This window comes from Heptranchias perlo, unplaced genomic scaffold (assembly GCF_035084215.1).
Source record: "Heptranchias perlo isolate sHepPer1 unplaced genomic scaffold, sHepPer1.hap1 HAP1_SCAFFOLD_392, whole genome shotgun sequence".
Taxonomy (NCBI): Eukaryota; Metazoa; Chordata; class Chondrichthyes; order Hexanchiformes; family Hexanchidae; genus Heptranchias; species Heptranchias perlo.
The window spans coordinates 194,316-216,258 of record NW_027139404.1 but is presented as its reverse complement, the minus strand read 5'-3'; the positions used below and the strand labels follow the sequence as shown (position 1 = coordinate 216,258).

Here is a 21,943-nt window from a genome sequence, read left to right as displayed (position 1 = left end):
TCTATCCTATCTCTCCATCATTCCATCCTGTCTCTCCATCATTCCATCCTATCTCTCCATCATTCCATCCTGTCTCTCCATCATTCTATCCTATCTCTCCATCATTCTATCCTATCTCTCCATCATTCTATCCTATCTCTCCATCATTCTATCCTATCTCTCCATCATTCTATCCTATCTCTCCATCATTCCATCCTGTCTCTCCATCATTCTATCCTGTCTCTCCATCATTCTATCCTGTCTCTCCATCATTCTATCCTATCTCTCCATCATTCTATCCTATCTCTCCATCATTCTATCCTGTCTCTCCATCATTCTATCCTGTCTCTCCATCATTCTATCCTGTCTCTCCATCATTCTATCCTGTCTCTCCATCATTCTATCCTATCTCTCCATCATTCTATCCTATCTCTCCATCATTCCATCCTGTCTCTCCATCATTCTATCCTGTCTCTCCATCATTCTATCCTATCTCTCCATCATTCTATCCTATCTCTCCATCATTCTATCCTATCTCTCCATCATTCTATCCTATCTCTCCATCATTCTATCCTATCTCTCCATCATTCCATCCTGTCTCTCCATCATTCTATCCTGTCTCTCCATCATTCTATCCTATCTCTCCATCATTCTATCCTATCTCTCCATCATTCTATCCTATCTCTCCATCATTCTATTCTATCTCTCCATCATTCTATCCTATCTCTCCATCATTCTATCCTATCTCTCCATCATTCTATCCTGTCTCTCCATCATTCTATCCTATCTCTCCATCATTCTATCCTATCTCTCCATCATTCTATCCTATCTCTCCATCATTCCATCCTGTCTCTCCATCATTCTATCCTGTCTCTCCATCATTCTATCCTGTCTCTCCATCATTCTATCCTATCTCTCCATCATTCTATCCTATCTCTCCATCATTCTATCCTGTCTCTCCATCATTCCATCCTGTCTCTCCATCATTCTATCCTGTCTCTCCATCATTCTATCCTATCTCTCCATCATTCTATCCTATCTCTCCATCATTCTATCCTGTCTCTCCATCATTCTATCCTGTCTCTCCATCATTCTATCCTGTCTCTCCATCATTCTATCCTGTCTCTCCATCATTCTATCCTATCTCTCCATCATTCTATCCTGTCTCTCCATCATTCTATCCTGTCTCTCCATCATTCTATCCTGTCTCTCCATCATTCTATCCTGTCTCTCCATCATTCCATCCTATCTCTCCATCATTCTATCCTATCTCTCCATCATTCCATCCTGTCTCTCCATCATTCCATCCTATCTCTCCATCATTCTATCCTATCTCTCCATCATTCTATCCTATCTCTCCATCATTCTATCCTATCTCTCCATCATTCTATCCTATCTCTCCATCATTCCATCCTGTCTCTCCATCATTCTATCCTATCTCTCCATCATTCCATCCTGTCTCTCCATCATTCCATCCTGTCTCTCCATCATTCCATCCTGTCTCTCCATCATTCTATCCTATCTCTCCATCATTCTATCCTGTCTCTCCATCATTCTATCCTGTCTCTCCATCATTCTATCCTGTCTCTCCATCATTCTATCCTATCTCTCCATCATTCTATCCTGTCTCTCCATCATTCTATCCTATCTCTCCATCATTCCATCCTGTCTCTCCATCATTCCATCCTGTCTCTCCATCATTCCATCCTGTCTCTCCATCATTCTATCCTATCTCTCCATCATTCTATCCTGTCTCTCCATCATTCTATCCTGTCTCTCCATCATTCTATCCTATCTCTCCATCATTCTATCCTATCTCTCCATCATTCTATCCTATCTCTCCATCATTCCATCCTGTCTCTCCATCATTCCATCCTATCTCTCCATCATTCCATCCTATCTCTCCATCATTCTATCCTGTCTCTCCATCATTCTATCCTGTCTCTCCATCATTCTATCCTGTCTCTCCATCATTCTATCCTGTCTCTCCATCATTCTATCCTATCTCTCCATCATTCCATCCTGTCTCTCCATCATTCTATCCTGTCTCTCCATCATTCCATCCTGTCTCTCCATCATTCCATCCTATCTCTCCATCATTCTATCCTATCTCTCCATCATTCTATCCTGTCTCTCCATCATTCTATCCTATCTCTCCATCATTCCATCCTGTCTCTCCATCATTCCATCCTATCTCTCCATCATTCTATCCTATCTCTCCATCATTCTATCCTATCTCTCCATCATTCTATCCTGTCTCTCCATCATTCTATCCTGTCTCTCCATCATTCTATCCTATCTCTCCATCATTCTATCCTATCTCTCCATCATTCCATCCTGTCTCTCCATCATTCCATCCTGTCTCTCCATCATTCCATCCTGTCTGTCCATCATTCCATCCTGTCTTTCCATCATTCTATCCTGTCTGTCCACCATTCTATCCTGTCTCTCCATCATTCTATCCTATCTCTCCATCATTCCATCCTGTCTCTCCATCATTCTATCCTGTCTCTCCATCATTCCATCCTGTCTCTCCATCATTCTATCCTATCTCTCCATCATTCCATCCTGTCTCTCCATCATTCTATCCTGTCTGTCCATCATTCTATCCTGTCTGTCCACCATTCTATCCTATCTCTCCATCATTCTATCCTATCTCTCCATCATTCCATCCTGTCTCTCCATCATTCTATCCTGTCTGTCCATCATTCTATCCTATCTCTCCATCATTCTATCCTGTCTCTCCATCATTCCATCCTATCTCTCCATCATTCTATCCTGTCTCTCCATCATTCTATCCTGTCTCTCCATCATTCTATCCTGTCTCTCCATCATTCTATCCTGTCTCTCCATCATTCTATCCTATCTCTCCATCATTCTATCCTATCTCTCCATCATTCCATCCTGTCTCTCCATCATTCCATCCTGTCTCTCCATCATTCCATCCTGTCTGTCCATCATTCCATCCTGTCTTTCCATCATTCTATCCTGTCTGTCCACCATTCTATCCTGTCTCTCCATCATTCTATCCTATCTCTCCATCATTCCATCCTGTCTCTCCATCATTCTATCCTGTCTGTCCATCATTCTATCCTGTCTCTCCATCATTCTATCCTGTCTCTCCATCATTCTATCCTGTCTCTCCATCATTCCATCCTATCTCTCCATCATTCTCTCCTGTCTCTCCATCATTCTATCCTGTCTCTCCATCATTCCATCCTGTCTCTCCATCATTCTATCCTGTCTCTCCATCATTCCATCCTGTCTCTCCATCATTCCATCCTATCTCTCCATCATTCTCTCCTGTCTCTCCATCATTCTATCCTGTCTCTCCATCATTCCATCCTGTCTCTCCATCATTCTATCCTGTCTCTCCATCATTCTATCCTGTCTCTCCATCATTCTATCCTGTCTCTCCATCATTCCATCCTATCTCTCCATCATTCTATCCTGTCTCTCCATCATTCCATCCTATCTCTCCATCATTCTATCCTGTCTCTCCATCATTCCATCCTATCTCTCCATCATTCTATCCTGTCTCTCCATCATTCCATCCTATCTCTCCATCATTCTATCCTGTCTCTCCATCATTCTATCCTATCTCTCCATCATTCTATCCTATCTCTCCATCATTCTATCCTATCTCTCCATCATTCTATCCTATCTCTCCATCATTCCATCCTGTCTCTCCATCATTCCATCCTGTCTCTCCATCATTCTATCCTATCTCTCCATCATTCTATCCTGTCTCTCCATCATTCCATCCTGTCTCTCCATCATTCTATCCTGTCTCTCCATCATTCCATCCTATCTCTCCATCATTCTATCCTATCTCTCCATCATTCTATCCTATCTCTCCATCATTCTATCCTATCTCTCCATCATTCCATCCTGTCTCTCCATCATTCCATCCTGTCTCTCCATCATTCTATCCTATCTCTCCATCATTCTATCCTATCTCTCCATCATTCCATCCTGTCTCTCCATCATTCTATCCTGTCTCTCCATCATTCCATCCTATCTCTCCATCATTCTATCCTATCTCTCCATCATTCTATCCTATCTCTCCATCATTCTATCCTATCTCTCCATCATTCCATCCTGTCTCTCCATCATTCCATCCTGTCTCTCCATCATTCTATCCTGTCTCTCCATCATTCCATCCTGTCTCTCCATCATTCTATCCTGTCTCTCCATCATTCCATCCTGTCTCTCCATCATTCCATCCTGTCTCTCCATCATTCTATCCTGTCTCTCCATCATTCCATCCTGTCTCTCCATCATTCTATCCTATCTCTCCATCATTCCATCCTGTCTCTCCATCATTCCATCCTGTCTCTCCATCATTCTATCCTGTCTCTCCATCATTCTATCCTATCTCTCCATCATTCCATCCTGTCTCTCCATCATTCTATCCTGTCTCTCCATCATTCCATCCTGTCTCTCCATCATTCTATCCTGTCTCTCCATCATTCCATCCTGTCTCTCCATCATTCCATCCTGTCTCTCCATCATTCTATCCTGTCTCTCCATCATTCCATCCTATCTCTCCATCATTCTATCCTGTCTCTCCATCATTCTATCCTGTCTCTCCATCATTCCATCCTATCTCTCCATCATTCCATCCTGTCTCTCCATCATTCCATCCTGTCTCTCCATCATTCTATCCTATCTCTCCATCATTCTATCCTGTCTCTCCATCATTCCATCCTGTCTCTCCATCATTCCATCCTATCTCTCCATCATTCCATCCTATCTCTCCATCATTCCATCCTGTCTCTCCATCATTCCATCCTGTCTCTCCATCATTCTATCCTGTCTCTCCATCATTCTATCCTATCTCTCCATCATTCCATCCTATCTCTCCATCATTCCATCCTGTCTCTCCATCATTCCATCCTGTCTCTCCATCATTCTATCCTGTCTCTCCATCATTCTATCCTATCTCTCCATCATTCTATCCTGTCTCTCCATCATTCCATCCTGTCTCTCCATCATTCCATCCTATCTCTCCATCATTCTATCCTATCTCTCCATCATTCCATCCTATCTCTCCATCATTCTATCCTATCTCTCCATCATTCTATCCTATCTCTCCATCATTCCATCCTGTCTCTCCATCATTCTATCCTGTCTCTCCATCATTCTATCCTATCTCTCCATCATTCCATCCTGTCTCTCCATCATTCTATCCTGTCCCTCCATCATTCTATCCTATCTCTCCATCATTCCATCCTGTCTCTCCATCATTCTATCCTATCTCTCCATCATTCTATCCTATCTCTCCATCATTCCATCCTATCTCTCCATCATTCCATCCTGTCTCTCCATCATTCCATCCTGTCTCTCCATCATTCTATCCTATCTCTCCATCATTCTATCCTATCTCTCCATCATTCCATCCTGTCTCTCCATCATTCCATCCTGTCTCTCCATCATTCTATCCTATCTCTCCATCATTCCATCCTATCTCTCCATCATTCCATCCTGTCTCTCCATCATTCTATCCTATCTCTCCATCATTCCATCCTATCTCTCCATCATTCCATCCTGTCTCTCCATCATTCCATCCTGTCTCTCCATCATTCTATCCTATCTCTCCATCATTCTATCCTGTCTCTCCATCATTCTATCCTATCTCTCCATCATTCCATCCTGTCTCTCCATCATTCTATCCTATCTCTCCATCATTCTATCCTATCTCTCCATCATCCTATCCTATCTCTCCATCATTCCATCCTGTCTCTCCATCATTCTATCCTATCTCTCCATCATTCTATCCTATCTCTCCATCATTCTATCCTGTCTCTCCATCATTCTATCCTATCTCTCCATCATTCCATCCTGTCTCTCCATCATTCTATCCTATCTCTCCATCATTCTATCCTATCTCTCCATCATTCCATCCTATCTCTCCATCATTCCATCCTGTCTCTCCATCATTCCATCCTGTCTCTCCATCATTCTATCCTATCTCTCCATCATTCTATCCTGTCTCTCCATCATTCTATCCAATCTCTCCATCATTCCATCCTGTCTCTCCATCATTCTATCCTATCTCTCCATCATTCTATCCTATCTCTCCATCATTCCATCCTGTCTCTCCATCATTCCATCCTGTCTCTCCATCATTCCATCCTATCTCTCCATCATTCTATCCTATCTCTCCATCATTCTATCCTATCTCTCCATCATTCTATCCTATCTCTCCATCATTCCATCCTATCTCTCCATCATTCCATCCTGTCTCTCCATCATTCCATCCTGTCTCTCCATCATTCTATCCTATCTCTCCATCATTCTATCCTGTCTCTCCATCATTCTATCCAATCTCTCCATCATTCCATCCTGTCTCTCCATCATTCCATCCAATCTCTCCATCATTCTATCCTGTCTCTCCATCATTCTATCCTATCTCTCCATCATTCCATCCTGTCTCTCCATCATTCTATCCTATCTCTCCATCATTCCATCCTGTCTCTCCATCATTCCATCCTGTCTCTCCATCATTCTATCCTATCTCTCCATCATTCTATCCTGTCTCTCCATCATTCTATCCAATCTCTCCATCATTCCATCCTATCTCTCCATCATTCCATCCTATCTCTCCATCATTCCATCCTGTCTCTCCATCATTCCATCCAATCTCTCCATCATTCTATCCTATCTCTCCATCATTCTATCCTATCTCTCCATCATTCCATCCTGTCTCTCCATCATTCTATCCTATCTCTCCATCATTCTATCCTGTCTCTCCATCATTCCATCCAATCTCTCCATCATTCCATCCAATCTCTCCATCATTCTATCCTATCTCTCCATCATTCTATCCTGTCTCTCCATCATTCTATCCTATCTCTCCATCATTCCATCCAATCTCTCCATCATTCTATCCTATCTCTCCATCATTCTATCCTGTCTCTCCATCATTCCATCCAATCTCTCCATCATTCTATCCAATCTCTCCATCATTCTATCCTATCTCTCCATCATTCTATCCTGTCTCTCCATCATTCCATCCAATCTCTCCATCATTCTATCCTATCTCTCCATCATTCTATCCTATCTCTCCATCATTCCATCCTATCTCTCCATCATTCCATCCTGTCTCTCCATCATTCCATCCAATCTCTCCATCATTCTATCCTATCTCTCCATCATTCTATCCTATCTCTCCATCATTCCATCCTGTCTCTCCATCATTCTATCCTATCTCTCCATCATTCCATCCTGTCTCTCCATCATTCCATCCAATCTCTCCATCATTCTATCCTGTCTCTCCATCATTCTATCCTATCTCTCCATCATTCCATCCTGTCTCTCCATCATTCCATCCTGTCTCTCCATCATTCCATCCAATCTCTCCATCATTCTATCCTATCTCTCCATCATTCCATCCTGTCTCTCCATCATTCCATCCAATCTCTCCATCATTCTATCCTGTCTCTCCATCATTCCATCCAATCTCTCCATCATTCTATCCTATCTCTCCATCATTCCATCCTGTCTCTCCATCATTCTATCCTATCTCTCCATCATTCCATCCTGTCTCTCCATCATTCTATCCTATCTCTCCATCATTCCATCCTATCTCTCCCTCATTCCATCCTGTCTCTCCATCATTCCATCCTGTCTCTCCATCATTCTATCCTGTCTCTCCATCATTCCATCCTGTCTCTCCATCATTCCATCCTGTCTCTCCATCATTCTATCCTATCTCTCCATCATTCCATCCTGTCTCTCCATCATTCTATCCTGTCTCTCCATCATTCCATCCAATCTCTCCATCATTCTATCCTATCTCTCCATCATTCTATCCTGTCTCTCCATCATTCTATCCTGTCTCTCCATCATTCCATCCAATCTCTCCATCATTCTATCCTATCTCTCCATCATTCTATCCTGTCTCTCCATCATTCTATCCTGTCTCTCCATCATTCCATCCTGTCTCTCCATCATTCTATCCTGTCTCTCCATCATTCTATCCTGTCTCTCCATCATTCTATCCTGTCTCTCCATCATTCTATCCAATCTCTCCATCATTCCATCCTATCTCTCCATCATTCTATCCCATCTCTCCATCACTGTTAACCTATTGCTGTATCGTTTCTGTCCTATTTCTGACCTAACGAATCTTCTCAAACAGCAAAGACGTCCCAGCGAGACGCAGCACAGAACAACAAACCTGAAAAGCACGCCGGCGCCCGCAACACCACACCTGGGATTGGCAAAACCACACGGTCAACGTCAACATCTGCTGCCCCCACCTCCACACCAGTGACCACCACACACATGGAAAAAACGAGCAATCCGGAAGACTCAACACAAGCCCAGGGTAAGGATCAAAGTGTCACCTGGTGGTTTGCTGGTGTCCAGTTGTAACCAAACACTCAATAGTGGTGGCTGCAAGGCAGAGACTATCAGGAAAGTGATGATGTCTTTGTGGCTATGTCCCCATTCATAAAATTGTGTGTTGTTGGTGATCTGATTCACCTGATGGGTCAGTTCATGTACCAGTGGGATGGTCTTCAATGTGAGAGCTCCTGTACTAGAGGGATGGGCTTCAACTGCAGAATATCAAAGAGGGAGGAGCTTCAATGGGGGAACTCATATACCCGAGGAATGGGCTTCAACGGGAGAACTAATGAACCAAATGTCCCTCTCGGGGATCTAACCCCGTCTCATTGCACTGACGACATCGATCTCTCCCCAAACAGGCAGCAGTAAAAGTCCCGGAAACCCTCAGCAAGGCAAAGGAGCTGGAAACTCTGAAGAACAAACTCGCACTGACCCATCGACACCTGAGGGAGACACAACCACGATGAGCTCATCGGCGGCCCCAGAACCTCCACCATCCACCCTGTCAACAGTCGCACACGGGGAAACAACAAGGAGCCCCACAGCACAGCAGGGTAAGGATCACTGTGTCAGCGGTGGGTTTGGTTGGGCTCCCTCTATATAAGTATTTTACTTCCCCTACACATAACATTTAGGGGGAGGTTGCAATGATGGGGAGTGCATACATGCTGACTATTCTGCATTATCATGGTCTCCTACCTCACCATCACTGCTGCCCAGTCTCTCCATCATTGTCACCTATCTCTCCGTCATCGTCACCTATCTCTCCATCATTGTCACCTATCTCTCCGTCATCACCACCTATCCCTCCGTCATCGCCACCTATCTCTCCGTCATCACCACCTATCTCTCCATCATCGTCACCTATCTCTCCGTCATCACCACCTATCTCTCCATCATTGTCACCTATCTCTCCATCATCGTCACCTATCTCTCCGTCATCGCCACATATCTCTCCATCATCGCCACCGATCTCTCCATCATTGTCACCTATCTCTCCATCATTGTCACCTATCTCTCCATCATCGCCACCTATCTCTCCATCATTGTCACCTATCTCTCCATCATTGTCACCTATCTCTCCATCATCGCCACCTATCTCTCCATCATTGTCACCTATCTCTCCATCATCGCCACCTATCTCTCCATCATTGTCACCTATCTCTCCATCATTGTCACCTATCTCTCCATCATCGCCACCTATCTCTCCATCATTGTCACCTATCTCTCCATCATCGCCACCTATCTCTCCATCATTGTCACCTATCTCTCCATCATTGTCACCTATCTCTCCATCATCGCCACCTATCTCTCCATCATTGTCACCTATCTCTCCATCATCACCACCTATCTCTCCATCATTGTCACCTATCTCTCCATCATCGCCACCTATCTCTCCATCATCGTCACCTATCTCTCCGTCATCGCCACCTATCTCTCCGTCATCGACACCTATCTCTCCGTCATCGTCACCTATCTCTCCGTCATTGTCACCTATCTCTCCGTCATTGCCACCTATCTCTCCATCATTGTCACCTATCTCTCCGTCATTGTCACCTATCTCTCCATCATCACCACCTATCTCTCCGTCATTGCCATCTATCTCTCCGTCATTGTCACCTATCTCTCCATCATTGTCACCTATCTCTCCATCATTGTCACCTATCTCTCCGTCATCGCCACCTATCTCTCCGTCATCACCACCTATCTCTCCGTCATTGTCACCTATCTCTCCATCATCGCCACCTATCTCTCCGTCATTGTCACCTATCTCTCCGTCATCGCCACCTATCTCTCCGTCATCGCCACCTATCTCTCCATCATTGTCACCTATCTCTCCGTCATCGTCACCTATCTCTCCATCATTGCCACCTATCTCTCCTTCATTGTCACCTATCTCTCCGTCATCGCCACCTATCTCTCCGTCATCACCACCTATCTCTCCATCATTGTCACCTATCTCTCCATCATTGTCACCTATCTCTCCGTCATCGCCACCTATCTCTCCGTCATCGCCACCTAACTCTCCATCATTGTCACCTATCTCTCCGTCATCGCCACCTATCTCTCCGTCATCACCACCTATCTCTCCATCATTGTCACCTATCTCTCCATCATTGTCACCTATCTCTCCATCATTGCCACCTATCTCTCCGTCATCGCCACCTAACTCTCCATCATTGCCACCTATCTCTCCGTCATTGTCACCTATCTCTCCGTCATCGCCACCTATCTCTCCGTCATTGTCACCTATCTCTCCATCATTGCCATCTATCTCTCCATCATTGTCACCTATCTCTCCATCATTGCCATCTATCTCTCCATCCTATCTCTCCATCATTGCCACCTATCTCTCCATCATTGTCACCTATCTCTCCATCATCGCCACCTATCTCTCCGTCATTGTCACCTATCTCTCCATCATTGTCACCTATCTCTCCATCATTGTCACCTATCTCTCCATCCTATCTCTCCATCATTGCCACCTATCTCTCCATCATGGTCACCTATCTCTCCATCATCGCCACCTATCTCTCCGTCATTGTCACCTATCTCTCCATCATTGTCATCTATCTCTCCATCATTGCCATCTATCTCTCCATCATTGTCACCTATCTCTCCATCATTGCCACCTATCTCTCCATCATTGTCACCTATCTCTCCATCATTGTCACCTATCTCTCCATCCTATCTCTCCATCATTGCCACCTATCTCTCCATCATGGTCACCTATCTCTCCATCATCGCCACCTATCTCTCCGTCATTGTCACCTATCTCTCCATCATTGTCACCTATCTCTCCATCATTGCCATCTATCTCTCCATCATTGTCACCTATCTCTCCATCATTGCCACCTATCTCTCCATCATTGTCACCTATCTCTCCATCATTGTCACCTATCTCTCCATCATGGTCACCTATCTCTCCATCATCGCCACCTATCTCTCCGTCATTGTCACCTATCTCTCCATCATTGCCATCTATCTCTCCATCATTGCCACCTATCTCTCCGTCATTGCCACCTATCTCTCCATCATTGTCACCTATCTCTCCATCATTGTCACCTATCTCTCCATCATGGTCACCTATCTCTCCATCATTGCCACCTATCTCTCCGTCATTGTCACCTATCTCTCCATCATTGCCACCTATCTCGCCATCATTGTCACCTATCTCTCCATCATTGCCATCTATCTCTCCGTCATCGCCACCTATCTCTCCGACATTGCCTACTATCTCTGACAGCCATCCGTGGCTAAGTAAAGAAATTAAGGATAGTATCCGACTAAAAACAAGGACATATAAGGTAGCCAAACTTAGTGGGAGGATAGAAGATTGGGAGATCTTCAAAAGACAGCAAAAAGTAACTAAAGGATTGATTAAGAAAGGGAAGTTAGATTATGAAAATAAATTAGCAAAAAATATAAAAACAGATCGCAAGAGTTTCTACAGTTATATAAAAAGAAAAAGGGTGGCTAAGGCAAACGTAGGTCCCTTAGAGGATGAGACCGGGAAATTAATGGTGGGAAACATGGAGATGGCAAAAATGCTGAACAAATATTTTGTTTCAGTCTTTACGGTAGAGGACACTAAGAATATCCCAACAGTGGACAAACGGGGGGCTCTAGGGGGCGAGGAGCTAAATACGATTAAAATCACTAAGGAATTGGTACTCAGTAAATTAATGGGACTCAAGGCGGATAAATCCCCTGGACCTGATGGCTTACATCCTAGGGTCTTGAGGGAAGTGGCAGTAGGGATTGTGGATGCTTTGGTAATAATTTTCCAAAATTCTCTGGACTCGGCAAAGGTCCTGGCAGATTGGAAAACTGCTAATGTAACACCGTTATTTAAAAAGGGTATTAGGCAGAAGGCTGGAAATTATAGACCAGTTCGCCTAACATCTGTGGTGGGTAAAATTTTGGAGTCTATTATTAAGGAGACAGTAGCGGAACATTTGGATAAACATAATTTAATAGGACAAAGTCAGCATGGCTTTACGAAGGGGAAGTCATGTCTGACAAATTTGCTCGAGTTCTTTGAGGACATAACGTACAGGGTGGATAAAGGGGAACCAGTGGACGTAGTGTATTTAGACTTCCAGAAGGCATTCGACAAGGTGCCACATAAAAGATTATTGCTCAAGGTAAAGAATCACTGGATTGGGGGTAATATTCTGGCATGGGTGGAGGATTGGTTATCTAACAGGAAGCAGAGAGTTGGGATAAATGGTTCATTCTCGGACTGGCAACCAGTAGCCAGTGGTGTTCCGCAGGGGTCGGTGCTGGGTCCCCAACTCTTTACAATCTATATTAACGATTTGGAGGAGGGGACCGAGTGTAACATATCAAAGTTTGCAGATGATACAAAGATGGGAGGGAAAGTAGAGAGTGAGGAGGACATAAAAAACCTACAAGGGGATATAGACAGGCTGGGTGAGTGGGCGGAGATTTGGCAGATGCAATACAATATTGGAAAATGTGAGGTTATGCACTTTGGCAGGAAAAATCGGAGAGCAAGTTATTATCTCAATGGCGAGAAACTGGAAAGTACTGCAGTACAAAGGGATCTGGGGGTCCTAGTGCAAGAAAATCAAAAGGTTAGTATGCAGGTGCAGCAGGTGATCAAGAAGGCCAACGGAATGTTGGCTTTTATTGCTAGGGGGATAGAATATAACAACAGGGAGGTATTGCTGCAGTTATATAAGGTATTGGTGAGACCGCACCTGGAATACTGCATACAGTTTTGGTGTCCATACTTAAGAAAAGACATACTTGCTCTCGAGGCAGTACAAAGAAGGTTCACTCGGTTAATCCCAAGGATGAGGGGGCGGACATATGAGGAGAGGTTGAGTAGATTGGGACTCTACTCATTGGAGTTCAGAAGAATGAGAGGCGACCTTATTGAAACATATAAGATTGTGAAGGGGCTTGATCGGGTGGATGGGGTAAGGATGTTCCCAAGGATGGGTGAAACTAGAACTAGGGGGCATAATCTTAGAATAAGGGGCTGCTCTTTCAAAACTGAGAGGAGGAGAAACTTCTTCACTCAGAGGGTAGTGGGTCTGTGGAATTTGCTGCCCCAGGAAGCTGTGGAAGCTACATCATTAAATAAATTTAAAACAGAAATAGACAGTTTCCTCGAAGTGAAGGGAATTAGGGGTTACGGGGAGCGGGCAGGAAATTGGACATGATTTTAGATTTGAGGTTAGGACCAGATCAGCCATGATCTTATTGAATGGCGGAGCAGGCTCGAGGGGCCGATTGGCCTACTCCTGCTCCTATTTCTTATGTTCTTATTGCCACCTATCTCTCCATCATTGTCACCTATCTCTCCATCATTGTCACCTATCTCTCCATCATTGTCATCTATCTCTCCGTCATCGTCACCTATCTCTCCATCATTGTCACCTATCTCTCCATCATTGTCACCTATCTCTCCATCATTGTCACCTATCTCTCCATCATCACCACCTATCTCTCCGTCATTGCCATCTATCTCTCCTTCATTGTCACCTATCTCTCCATCATTGTCACCTATCTCTCCATCATTGTCACCTATCTCTCCGTCATCGCCACCTATCTCTCCGTCATCACCACCTATCTCTCCGTCATTGTCACCTATCTCTCCATCATCGCCACCTATCTCTCCATCATTGTCACCTATCTCTCCATCATTGCCACCTATCTCTCCATCATTGTCACCTATCTCTCCATCATTGTCACCTATCTCTCCATCATTGTCATCTATCTCTCCGTCATCGTCACCTATCTCTCCATCATTGTCACCTATCTCTCCATCATTGTCACCTATCTCTCCATCATTGTCACCTATCTCTCCATCATCACCACCTATCTCTCCGTCATTGTCACCTATCTCTCCGTCATTGTCACCTATCTCTCCGTCATTGTCACCTATCTCTCCATCATTGTCACCTATCTCTCCGTCATTGCCACCTATCTCCAACCCTCCAATCTTCCGTTCAGTTCAACGTCTCACCCGAAGCACAGCAACACCGACAATGCTGCACTCCTTCAGTACTGCAGCGAAGTGTCATCCTGGGTCAAAAGCTCAAGCCCTGGATTGGAGCTTGAACCCATGACCTTCTGACTCAGAGGCGAGAGTGCCACCAATTGAACCACATTGGGGGTAATCTTGGGATGTTCTACACATGCAGACTCAGCGCAGGCCCAGGGTAAGGATCACTGTGTCACCTGGTGGTTTGATAGAGTTCGGTTATAACCAAACACTCAATACTGGTGTAAAAACAGAAAATTTTGGGAGCACTCAGCAGGTCAGGCAGCATCAGTGGAGAGAGACAAGAATTAATGTTTCAGGTCGATGGTAGTTGCAAGGCAGTGACTGTCAGAAAAGTAACTAAGTTTTTGTGGATATGTCCCTCTACCCCACATTGTTGTTGGTGATCTGATCCGTCAGATGGGAGAGTTAATGGACCAGAGGGAGGGGTTTCAATGGGAGAGTTAATGGACCAGAGGGAGGGGATTCAATGGGAGAATTAATGGACCAGAGGGAGGGGATTCAATGGGAGAATTAATGGACCAGAGGGAGGGGTTTCAATGGGAGAATTAATGGACCAGAGAAAGGGGATTCAATGGGAGAATTAATGGACCAGAGGGAGGGGTTTCAATGGGAGGATTAATGGACCAGAGAAAGGGGTTTCAATGGGAGAATTAATGGACCAGAGAAAGGGGTTTCAATGGGAGAGCTAATGTACCAGAGGAAGGGGTTTCATTGGGAGAATTAATGGACCAGAGGGAGGGGTTTCAATGGGAGAATTAATGGACCAGAGAAAGGGGTTTCAATGGGAGAATTAATGGACCAGAGGGTGGGGTTTCAATGGGAGAATTAATGGACCAGAGGGTGGGGTTTCAATGGGAGAATTAATGGACCAGAGGAAGGGGTTTCAATGGGAGAATTAATGGACCAGAGGGAGGGGTTTCAATGGGAGAGCTAATGTACCAGAGGAAGGGGTTTCATTGGGAGAATTAATGGACCAGAGGGAGGGGTTTCAATGGGAGAATTAATGCACCAGAGGGTGGGGTTTCAATGGGAGAATTAATGGACCAGAGGAAGGGGTTTCAATGGGAGAATTAATGGACCAGAGGAAGGGGTTTCAATGGGAGAATTAATGGACCAGAGGAAGGGGTTTCAATGGGAGAATTAATGGACCCTAGAGATGGACTTCGATGGGAGAGTTAATGTGCCATGAGCTTGAGGACCAATGATTAACTTGCCTTTCTATTCCCATTTACAGAACATTTTGAACAGACTGGATTGCAATTTCTAATATTGGAATATCTGGATCTGGGAGGGGGGCAAACACTGAGTTAATTCAAATGTCCCTCTCGGGGATCTAACCCCGTCTCATTGCACTGACGACATCGATCTCTCCCCAAACAGGCAGCAGTAAAAATCCCGGAAACCCTCAGCAAGGCGAAGGAGCTGGAAACTCTGAAGAACAAACTCGCACTGACCCATCGACACCTGAGGGAGACACAACCACGATGAGCTCATCGGCGGCCCCAGAACCTGGGCCATCCACCCCGTCAACAGTCGCACACGGGGAAACAACAAGGAGCCCCACAGCACAGCAGGGTAAGGATCACTGTGTCAGCGGCGGGTTTGGTTGGGAATCAGGAGAACTCCCTAATCTTAAAAAAGTGCCCTGCGATCCTTCACACCCACCTGAACAGGGAGACAGGACCTCGGTCTCCTCTGAAGGACGGCTTCGCTGACCGTATTTACCAGACACCGGGGTATTTACCAGACCCTGGGGTATTTACAGACACCCTGGGCTCAAAGGGTTAAATTACGAGGACAGGTTGCACAGACTGGGCCTGTATTCCCTCGAGTGTAGAAGATTAAGGGGTGATCTAATCGAGGTGTTTAAGATTGAAGGATTTGAGAGGGTGGATAGAGAGAAACTATTTCCTCTGGTGGGGGGAGTCCAGAACAAGGGGGCAGAACCTTAAAATTAGAGCCAGGCCATTCAGGGGGTGATGTCAGGAAGCACTTCTTCACACAAAGGGGAGTGGAAATCTGGAACTCTCTCCCCCAAAAAGCTGTTGAGACTGGGGGTCAATTGAAAATGTCATAACTTGAGATTGATAGATTTTTGTTGGGTGAGGGGATTAAGGGTTAGGGAACCAAGGCGGGTAAATGGAGTTAAGATACAGATCAGCCAAGATCTAATTGAATGGCGGAACAGGCTCGAGGGGCTGAATGGCCTCCTCCTGCTCCCTACGAGTCTCGGATACCGCTAACAGCAGCTTTCCTGCTTCGTTGTACAGGACGCGAGGGGTCTGAGACGAGGCCCCCGAGTAACCGGGCCTCCCCCACTGCCCTGGGGAAGGCACAGACGATTGGGCACCCTCCGCCTTCCCGGGAGCTGCAGCTGAGTCCGGCCCACGAGACCCCCACGCCAAGCGGGCAGAGGGACAGCGGGCGCAAGAAGAAAGGGCTGACCACCAGTGAGACGGCTGTGCTCATTCTCGTTCCCACCACCCTCGTACTTCTGTCTGTCATCGCCACCATGTACTTCAAAAAGAAAGCAAGAGCGGGTAAGGGTTTTTTTTTTGTAACCTTTCTTTCATAGATTCATAGAATGATACAGCAAAGAAGGAGGCCGTTCGGCCCATCGTGCCCATGCCGGCTCTTTGAAAGAGCTCTCCAATTAGTCCTGCTGCCCCCTGCTCTTTCCCTCTGGCCCTTGCACGTTTTTCCCTTTCAAGTATTTATCCACTCCCCCTTTGACAGTTACTATTGAATCTGCCTCCACCAACCCTTCCGGCAATGCTTCCCAGAATTTTATCCCAGATTTACATTCAAAACATTTCATTTTCCTCTCCCTCCCCCTCCCCCTTTAAAAGCAGGGAAGTCCATGCTACACCTGTACAGGGTGCTGGTGAGACCACACCTGGAGTACTGCGTACAGTTCTGGTGCCCTTATTTAAGGAAGGACATACTTGCATTGGTGGCAGTTCAGAGAACATAGGAACATAGGAACAGGAGTAGGCCATTCAGCCCTTCGTGCCTGCTCCGCCATTTGATAAGATCATGGCTGATCTGTGATCTAACTCCATATACCTGCCTTTGGCCCATATCCCTTAATACCTTTGGTTGCCAAAAAGCTATCTCTCTCAGATTTAAATTTAGCAATTGAGCTAGTATCAATTGCCGTTTGCGGAAGAGAGTTCCAAACTTCTACCACCCTTTGTGTGTAGAAATGTTTTCTAATCTCACTCCTGAAAGGTCTGGCTCTAATTTTTAGACTGTGCCCCCTACTCCTAGAATCCCCAACCAGCGGAAATAGTTTCTCTCTATCCACCCTATCCGTTCCCCTCAATATCTTATAAACTTTGATCAGATCTCCTCTTAACCTTCTAAACTCTAGAGAATACAACCACAATTTGTGTAATCTCTCCTCGTAACTTAACCCTTGAAGTCCGGGTATCATTCTAGTAAACCTACGCTGCACTCCCTCCAAGGCCAATATGTCCTTCCGAAGGTGCGGTGCCCAGAACTGCTCACAGTACTCCAGGTGCGGTCTAACCAGGGTTTTGTATAGCTGCAGCATAACTTCTGCCCCCTTGTACTCTAGTCCTCGAGATATAACGGCCAGCATTCCATTAGCCTTATTGATTATTTTCTGCACCTGTTCATGACACTTCAATGATCTATGTACCTGAACCCCTAAGTCCCTTTGGACATCCACTGTTTTTAACTTTTTACCATTTAGAAAGTACCCTGTTCTATCCTTTTTAGGTCCAAAGTGGATGACCTCACATTTGCTTACATTGGGCAAAACTGTGGCAAATGGAATTCATTCACCTAATCTATCAATATCGCTTTGTAATTTTATGTTTTCATCTACACTGCTTACAATGCCACCAATCTTTGTGTCATTGGCAAACTTAGATACGAGACTTTATATGCCTTCACCTAAGTCGTTAATAAATATTGTGAATAATTGAGGCCCCAAGACAGATCCCTGCGGGACTCCACTAGTCACATCCTGCCAATGTGAGTACCTACCCATTATCCCTACTCTCTGTCACCTTTCGCTCAGCCAACTTCCTAACCAAGTCCGTACTTTTCCCTCGATTCCATGGGCTTCTATCTTAACTAACAGTCTTTTACGTGGGACTTTATCAAATGTCTTCTGGAAGTCCATATAAATAACATCCATTGACAGTCCCCTGTCCACTACTTTAGTCACCTCTTCAAAAAATTCAATCAGGTTTGTCAGGCACGACCTACCTTTCACAAATCCATACTGACTCTCTCTGATTGACTGAACATTCTCGAGGTGTTCAGTCACCCTATCCTTAATTATAGACTCCAGCATTTTCCCCACAACAGATGTTAGGCTAACTGGTCTATAATTCCCTGGTTTCCCTCTCTCTCCTTTCTTAAAAAGTGGAGTGACATGTGCAATTTTCCAATCTAGAGGGACAGTTCCTGAATCTAGAGAACTTTGAAAGATTATAGTTAGGGCATCTGCAATGTGCTCACCTACTTCCTTTAAATCCCTGGGATGGAAACCATCTGGTCCTGGGGATTTGTCACTCTTTAGTGCTATTATTTTCTTCATTACTGTTGTTTTACTTATGTTAATTTTATTGAGTCCCTGTTCCCGATTCAATATTAGTTTTCTTGGGATTTCTGGCATGCTATCCTCTTTTTCTACTGTAAATACTGACACAAAGTAATTATTCAACATGTCCGCCATTTCCCCATTGTCAATGACAATATCCCCACTTTCAGTTTTTAAGGGGCCAACACTGCTCCTGACCACCCTCTTTTTCCTAATATAACTATAAAAGTTCTTCGTATTGGTTTTGATATCCCTTGCAAGTTTCTTTTCATACTCTCTTTTTGTAGCTCTTACTATCTGTTTTGTGACCCTTTGTTGATCTTTGTATCTTTCCCATTCGCCAGGATCTGTGCCATTTTTTGCCTTTTTGTATGCCCTTTCCTTATGTCTTATACTGTCCCTTACCTCTTTAGTTGTCCATGGCTGTTTTTTTTGGCAAGTAGAGTTCTTGCCCCTCAGGGGTATAAACCGGTTCTGTATCTCGTTAAATGTTTCTTTAAACATTTCTCACTGATCACCAGTCGTTTTACCCATTAACAGATTTGCCCAGTTTACTGTGGACAGTCTCTGTCTCATCCCATTGAAGTCGGCCTTACCCAAGTCTAGAATCTTAGCAGCTGATTCACTTTTTTCCCTTTCAAACACTATCTTGAACTCGATCATGTTATGATCGCTATTGGATAGATGTTCACGCACAGTTAAGCTGTTAACTAAATCTGGTTCACTAGGTTGATTCCGGGTATGGAAGGGTTTTCTTATGAGGAAAGATTGAACAGGTTGGGTCCATACTCATTGGAGTTTAGAAGAATGAGAGGAGATCTTATTGAAACATACAAGATTCTGAGTGGACTCGATAGGGTAGATGCTGAGAGGATGTTACCCCTCATGAGGGAATCTAAAACTAGGGGGGCATAGTCTCAGAATAAAGGGTCACCTGTTTAAGACAGAAATGAGGAGGAATTTCTTCTCCCAGAGGGTCGTGAATCTTTGGAATTCTTTACCCCAAAAAGCTGCGGAGGCTGAGTCATTGAATACATTCAAGGCTGAGTTAGACACATTTTTGATCAGCGAGGGGGTCAAAGGATATGGGGAAAGGGCGGGAAAGTGGAGTTGAGGTAAAAATCAGATCAGCCATGATCTCAATGAATGGAGGAGCAGGCTCGAGGGGCCGAATGGCCTACTCCTGCTCCTATCTCTCATGGTCTTGAAGGCCCCAGGCAGGAAGGTGCGGGCTCTACAAGTCCTCACGTCTCCGAAGCGAGCAGCGTAATGCTGTAGCTGGATACCGCGCAGCTCCAGGCACGAGACCCAGATTTGACTCACCCTCCTGGAGTGGAAATGTGCCACCGCCCTCCCAGCTCGCTACATCCCCCTCCCACCCCGGGCACATCAGGGCATTCACTGCATGGATTTTAAGTCCCTCCGGGCGATAAATGCCGGCCTTGCCAGTGACGCCCACAACCCCGAGAATGAATGAAAAAACAAATGATAGTAACGACGTCATAAGGCCTGTTCTGACTTTAAACCCAACTTCTTTCTCTCAGGCACCAGGTATAAAATGGCTCCAAGCGAAATTGCTGAAGGTGTCTACGACTCCTTGTAGGCGAGACGCTCGCACCAGGTCACGCCAAACGCTTGTGCTTTCAACACCCGTGGTTCGAGGAGTGAGGGGATCAAGCAGGACATCGCGCCCAGCACGCGTCCACCGCGACCTCCGTCCTGAGCCTGCCGACCAACGCAAGGCCCAATGAATGATCGGCCAGGAGCCTCGGCCTGACGCAACATGCCGCTCGTCAGTCTGCAGCCGGGCACCGCCGCGGATCGATCCCTCCCTCCCTGAATCTCGTGGGAACCACGCCCAGCGTCACCCGCCAGGCAGCACGCCCGGGGTCTGTCCGACTGCCAGACGGCCTCGGTGAGCACGCACGTTATTATCTGCACCAAGTACTGCCAAATACATCCTTCCTCCTCCCTGCGTCTTTTCCACGTCGAAAATCGAGAACCGTCGCCTTGTCCCTGACCCTGGCTCATTCTTTCTCATCACTTGTCTCGTTTCTCTCTCCGTTAAGGGGGCAAGTCGTATCTCAGACCTGAGCAACTATGTCTCCTCGTCTCAGTCTTCTCTTCTTACAACCTTCGGGTTCTCCAAAAACTTGGTCTTTCCTATCTTGATTTACCTCATTGTCTCTCCTACTCTTTCAGTCTTGGTGACGTCCTGCACAATCGACCATGGCCGCGCTCCTTGTTTCTGCCACTGCTGGGCGATGCACCTTACCTTGTTACCTGCAATTGGCCGTGCTCGCATTATGTTACGTAAACTGTCATGTAATATCCAAGTTAAGCTGCCATTAAATATTGCACGATCATTCCAGAATATGTTCTAAGCCTCTGCTCTGTGTGTTACAGCCGATAGGTCACCAAACCATGACCTCGTCTCAAAACGAACCCAATTCTGACCCAATGTTCCATCACTTCAAATGACATGACTGGTTGGTAGATCTGGTCCTTGGTTCCTCACATTCCCTGTTTCCTGGGTTACATAAGAATTTTTAGGAACAGGAAAGATCATTAAGCCCAACAAGCACAATCCTTATTGATGGCACTTAACCCAGTTTCCTTAAACCATGTTCTGTAAGTGACCCTGTTACATGTACCCACTGTCTCACTATATCCCTCAATCACACCTACCCACTGTCTCACTATATCCCTCAATCACACCTACCCACTGTCTCACTATATCCCTCAATCGCACCTACCCCCTGTCTCACTATATCCCTCAATCACACCTACCCCCTGTCTCACTATATCCCTCAATCACACCTACCCACTGTCTCACTATATCCCTCAATCGCACCTACCCCCTGTCTCACTATATCCCTCAATCACACCTACCCCCTGTCTCACTATATCCCTCAATCGCACCTACCCACTGTCTCACTATATCCCTCAATCGCACCTACCCACTGTCTCACTATATCCCTCAATCG

The 21,943-nt window shown here is 45.4% G+C and overlaps 1 protein-coding gene across 1 annotated transcript; it reads left to right on the top strand.

The window, feature by feature from the left end:
- Window positions 1-8,125: 8,125 nt before the first annotated feature.
- Window positions 8,126-21,330, top strand: LOC137312034 (sericin-2-like; the record flags this gene model as incomplete). Its single annotated transcript, XM_067978825.1, has 5 exons — window positions 8,126-8,314; window positions 8,697-8,891; window positions 15,761-15,955; window positions 16,651-16,920; window positions 20,501-21,330. Coding segments are annotated over 5 exons (908 nt in total), but the record flags the coding sequence as incomplete, so codon positions are not given.
- Window positions 21,331-21,943: the final 613 nt, after the last annotated feature.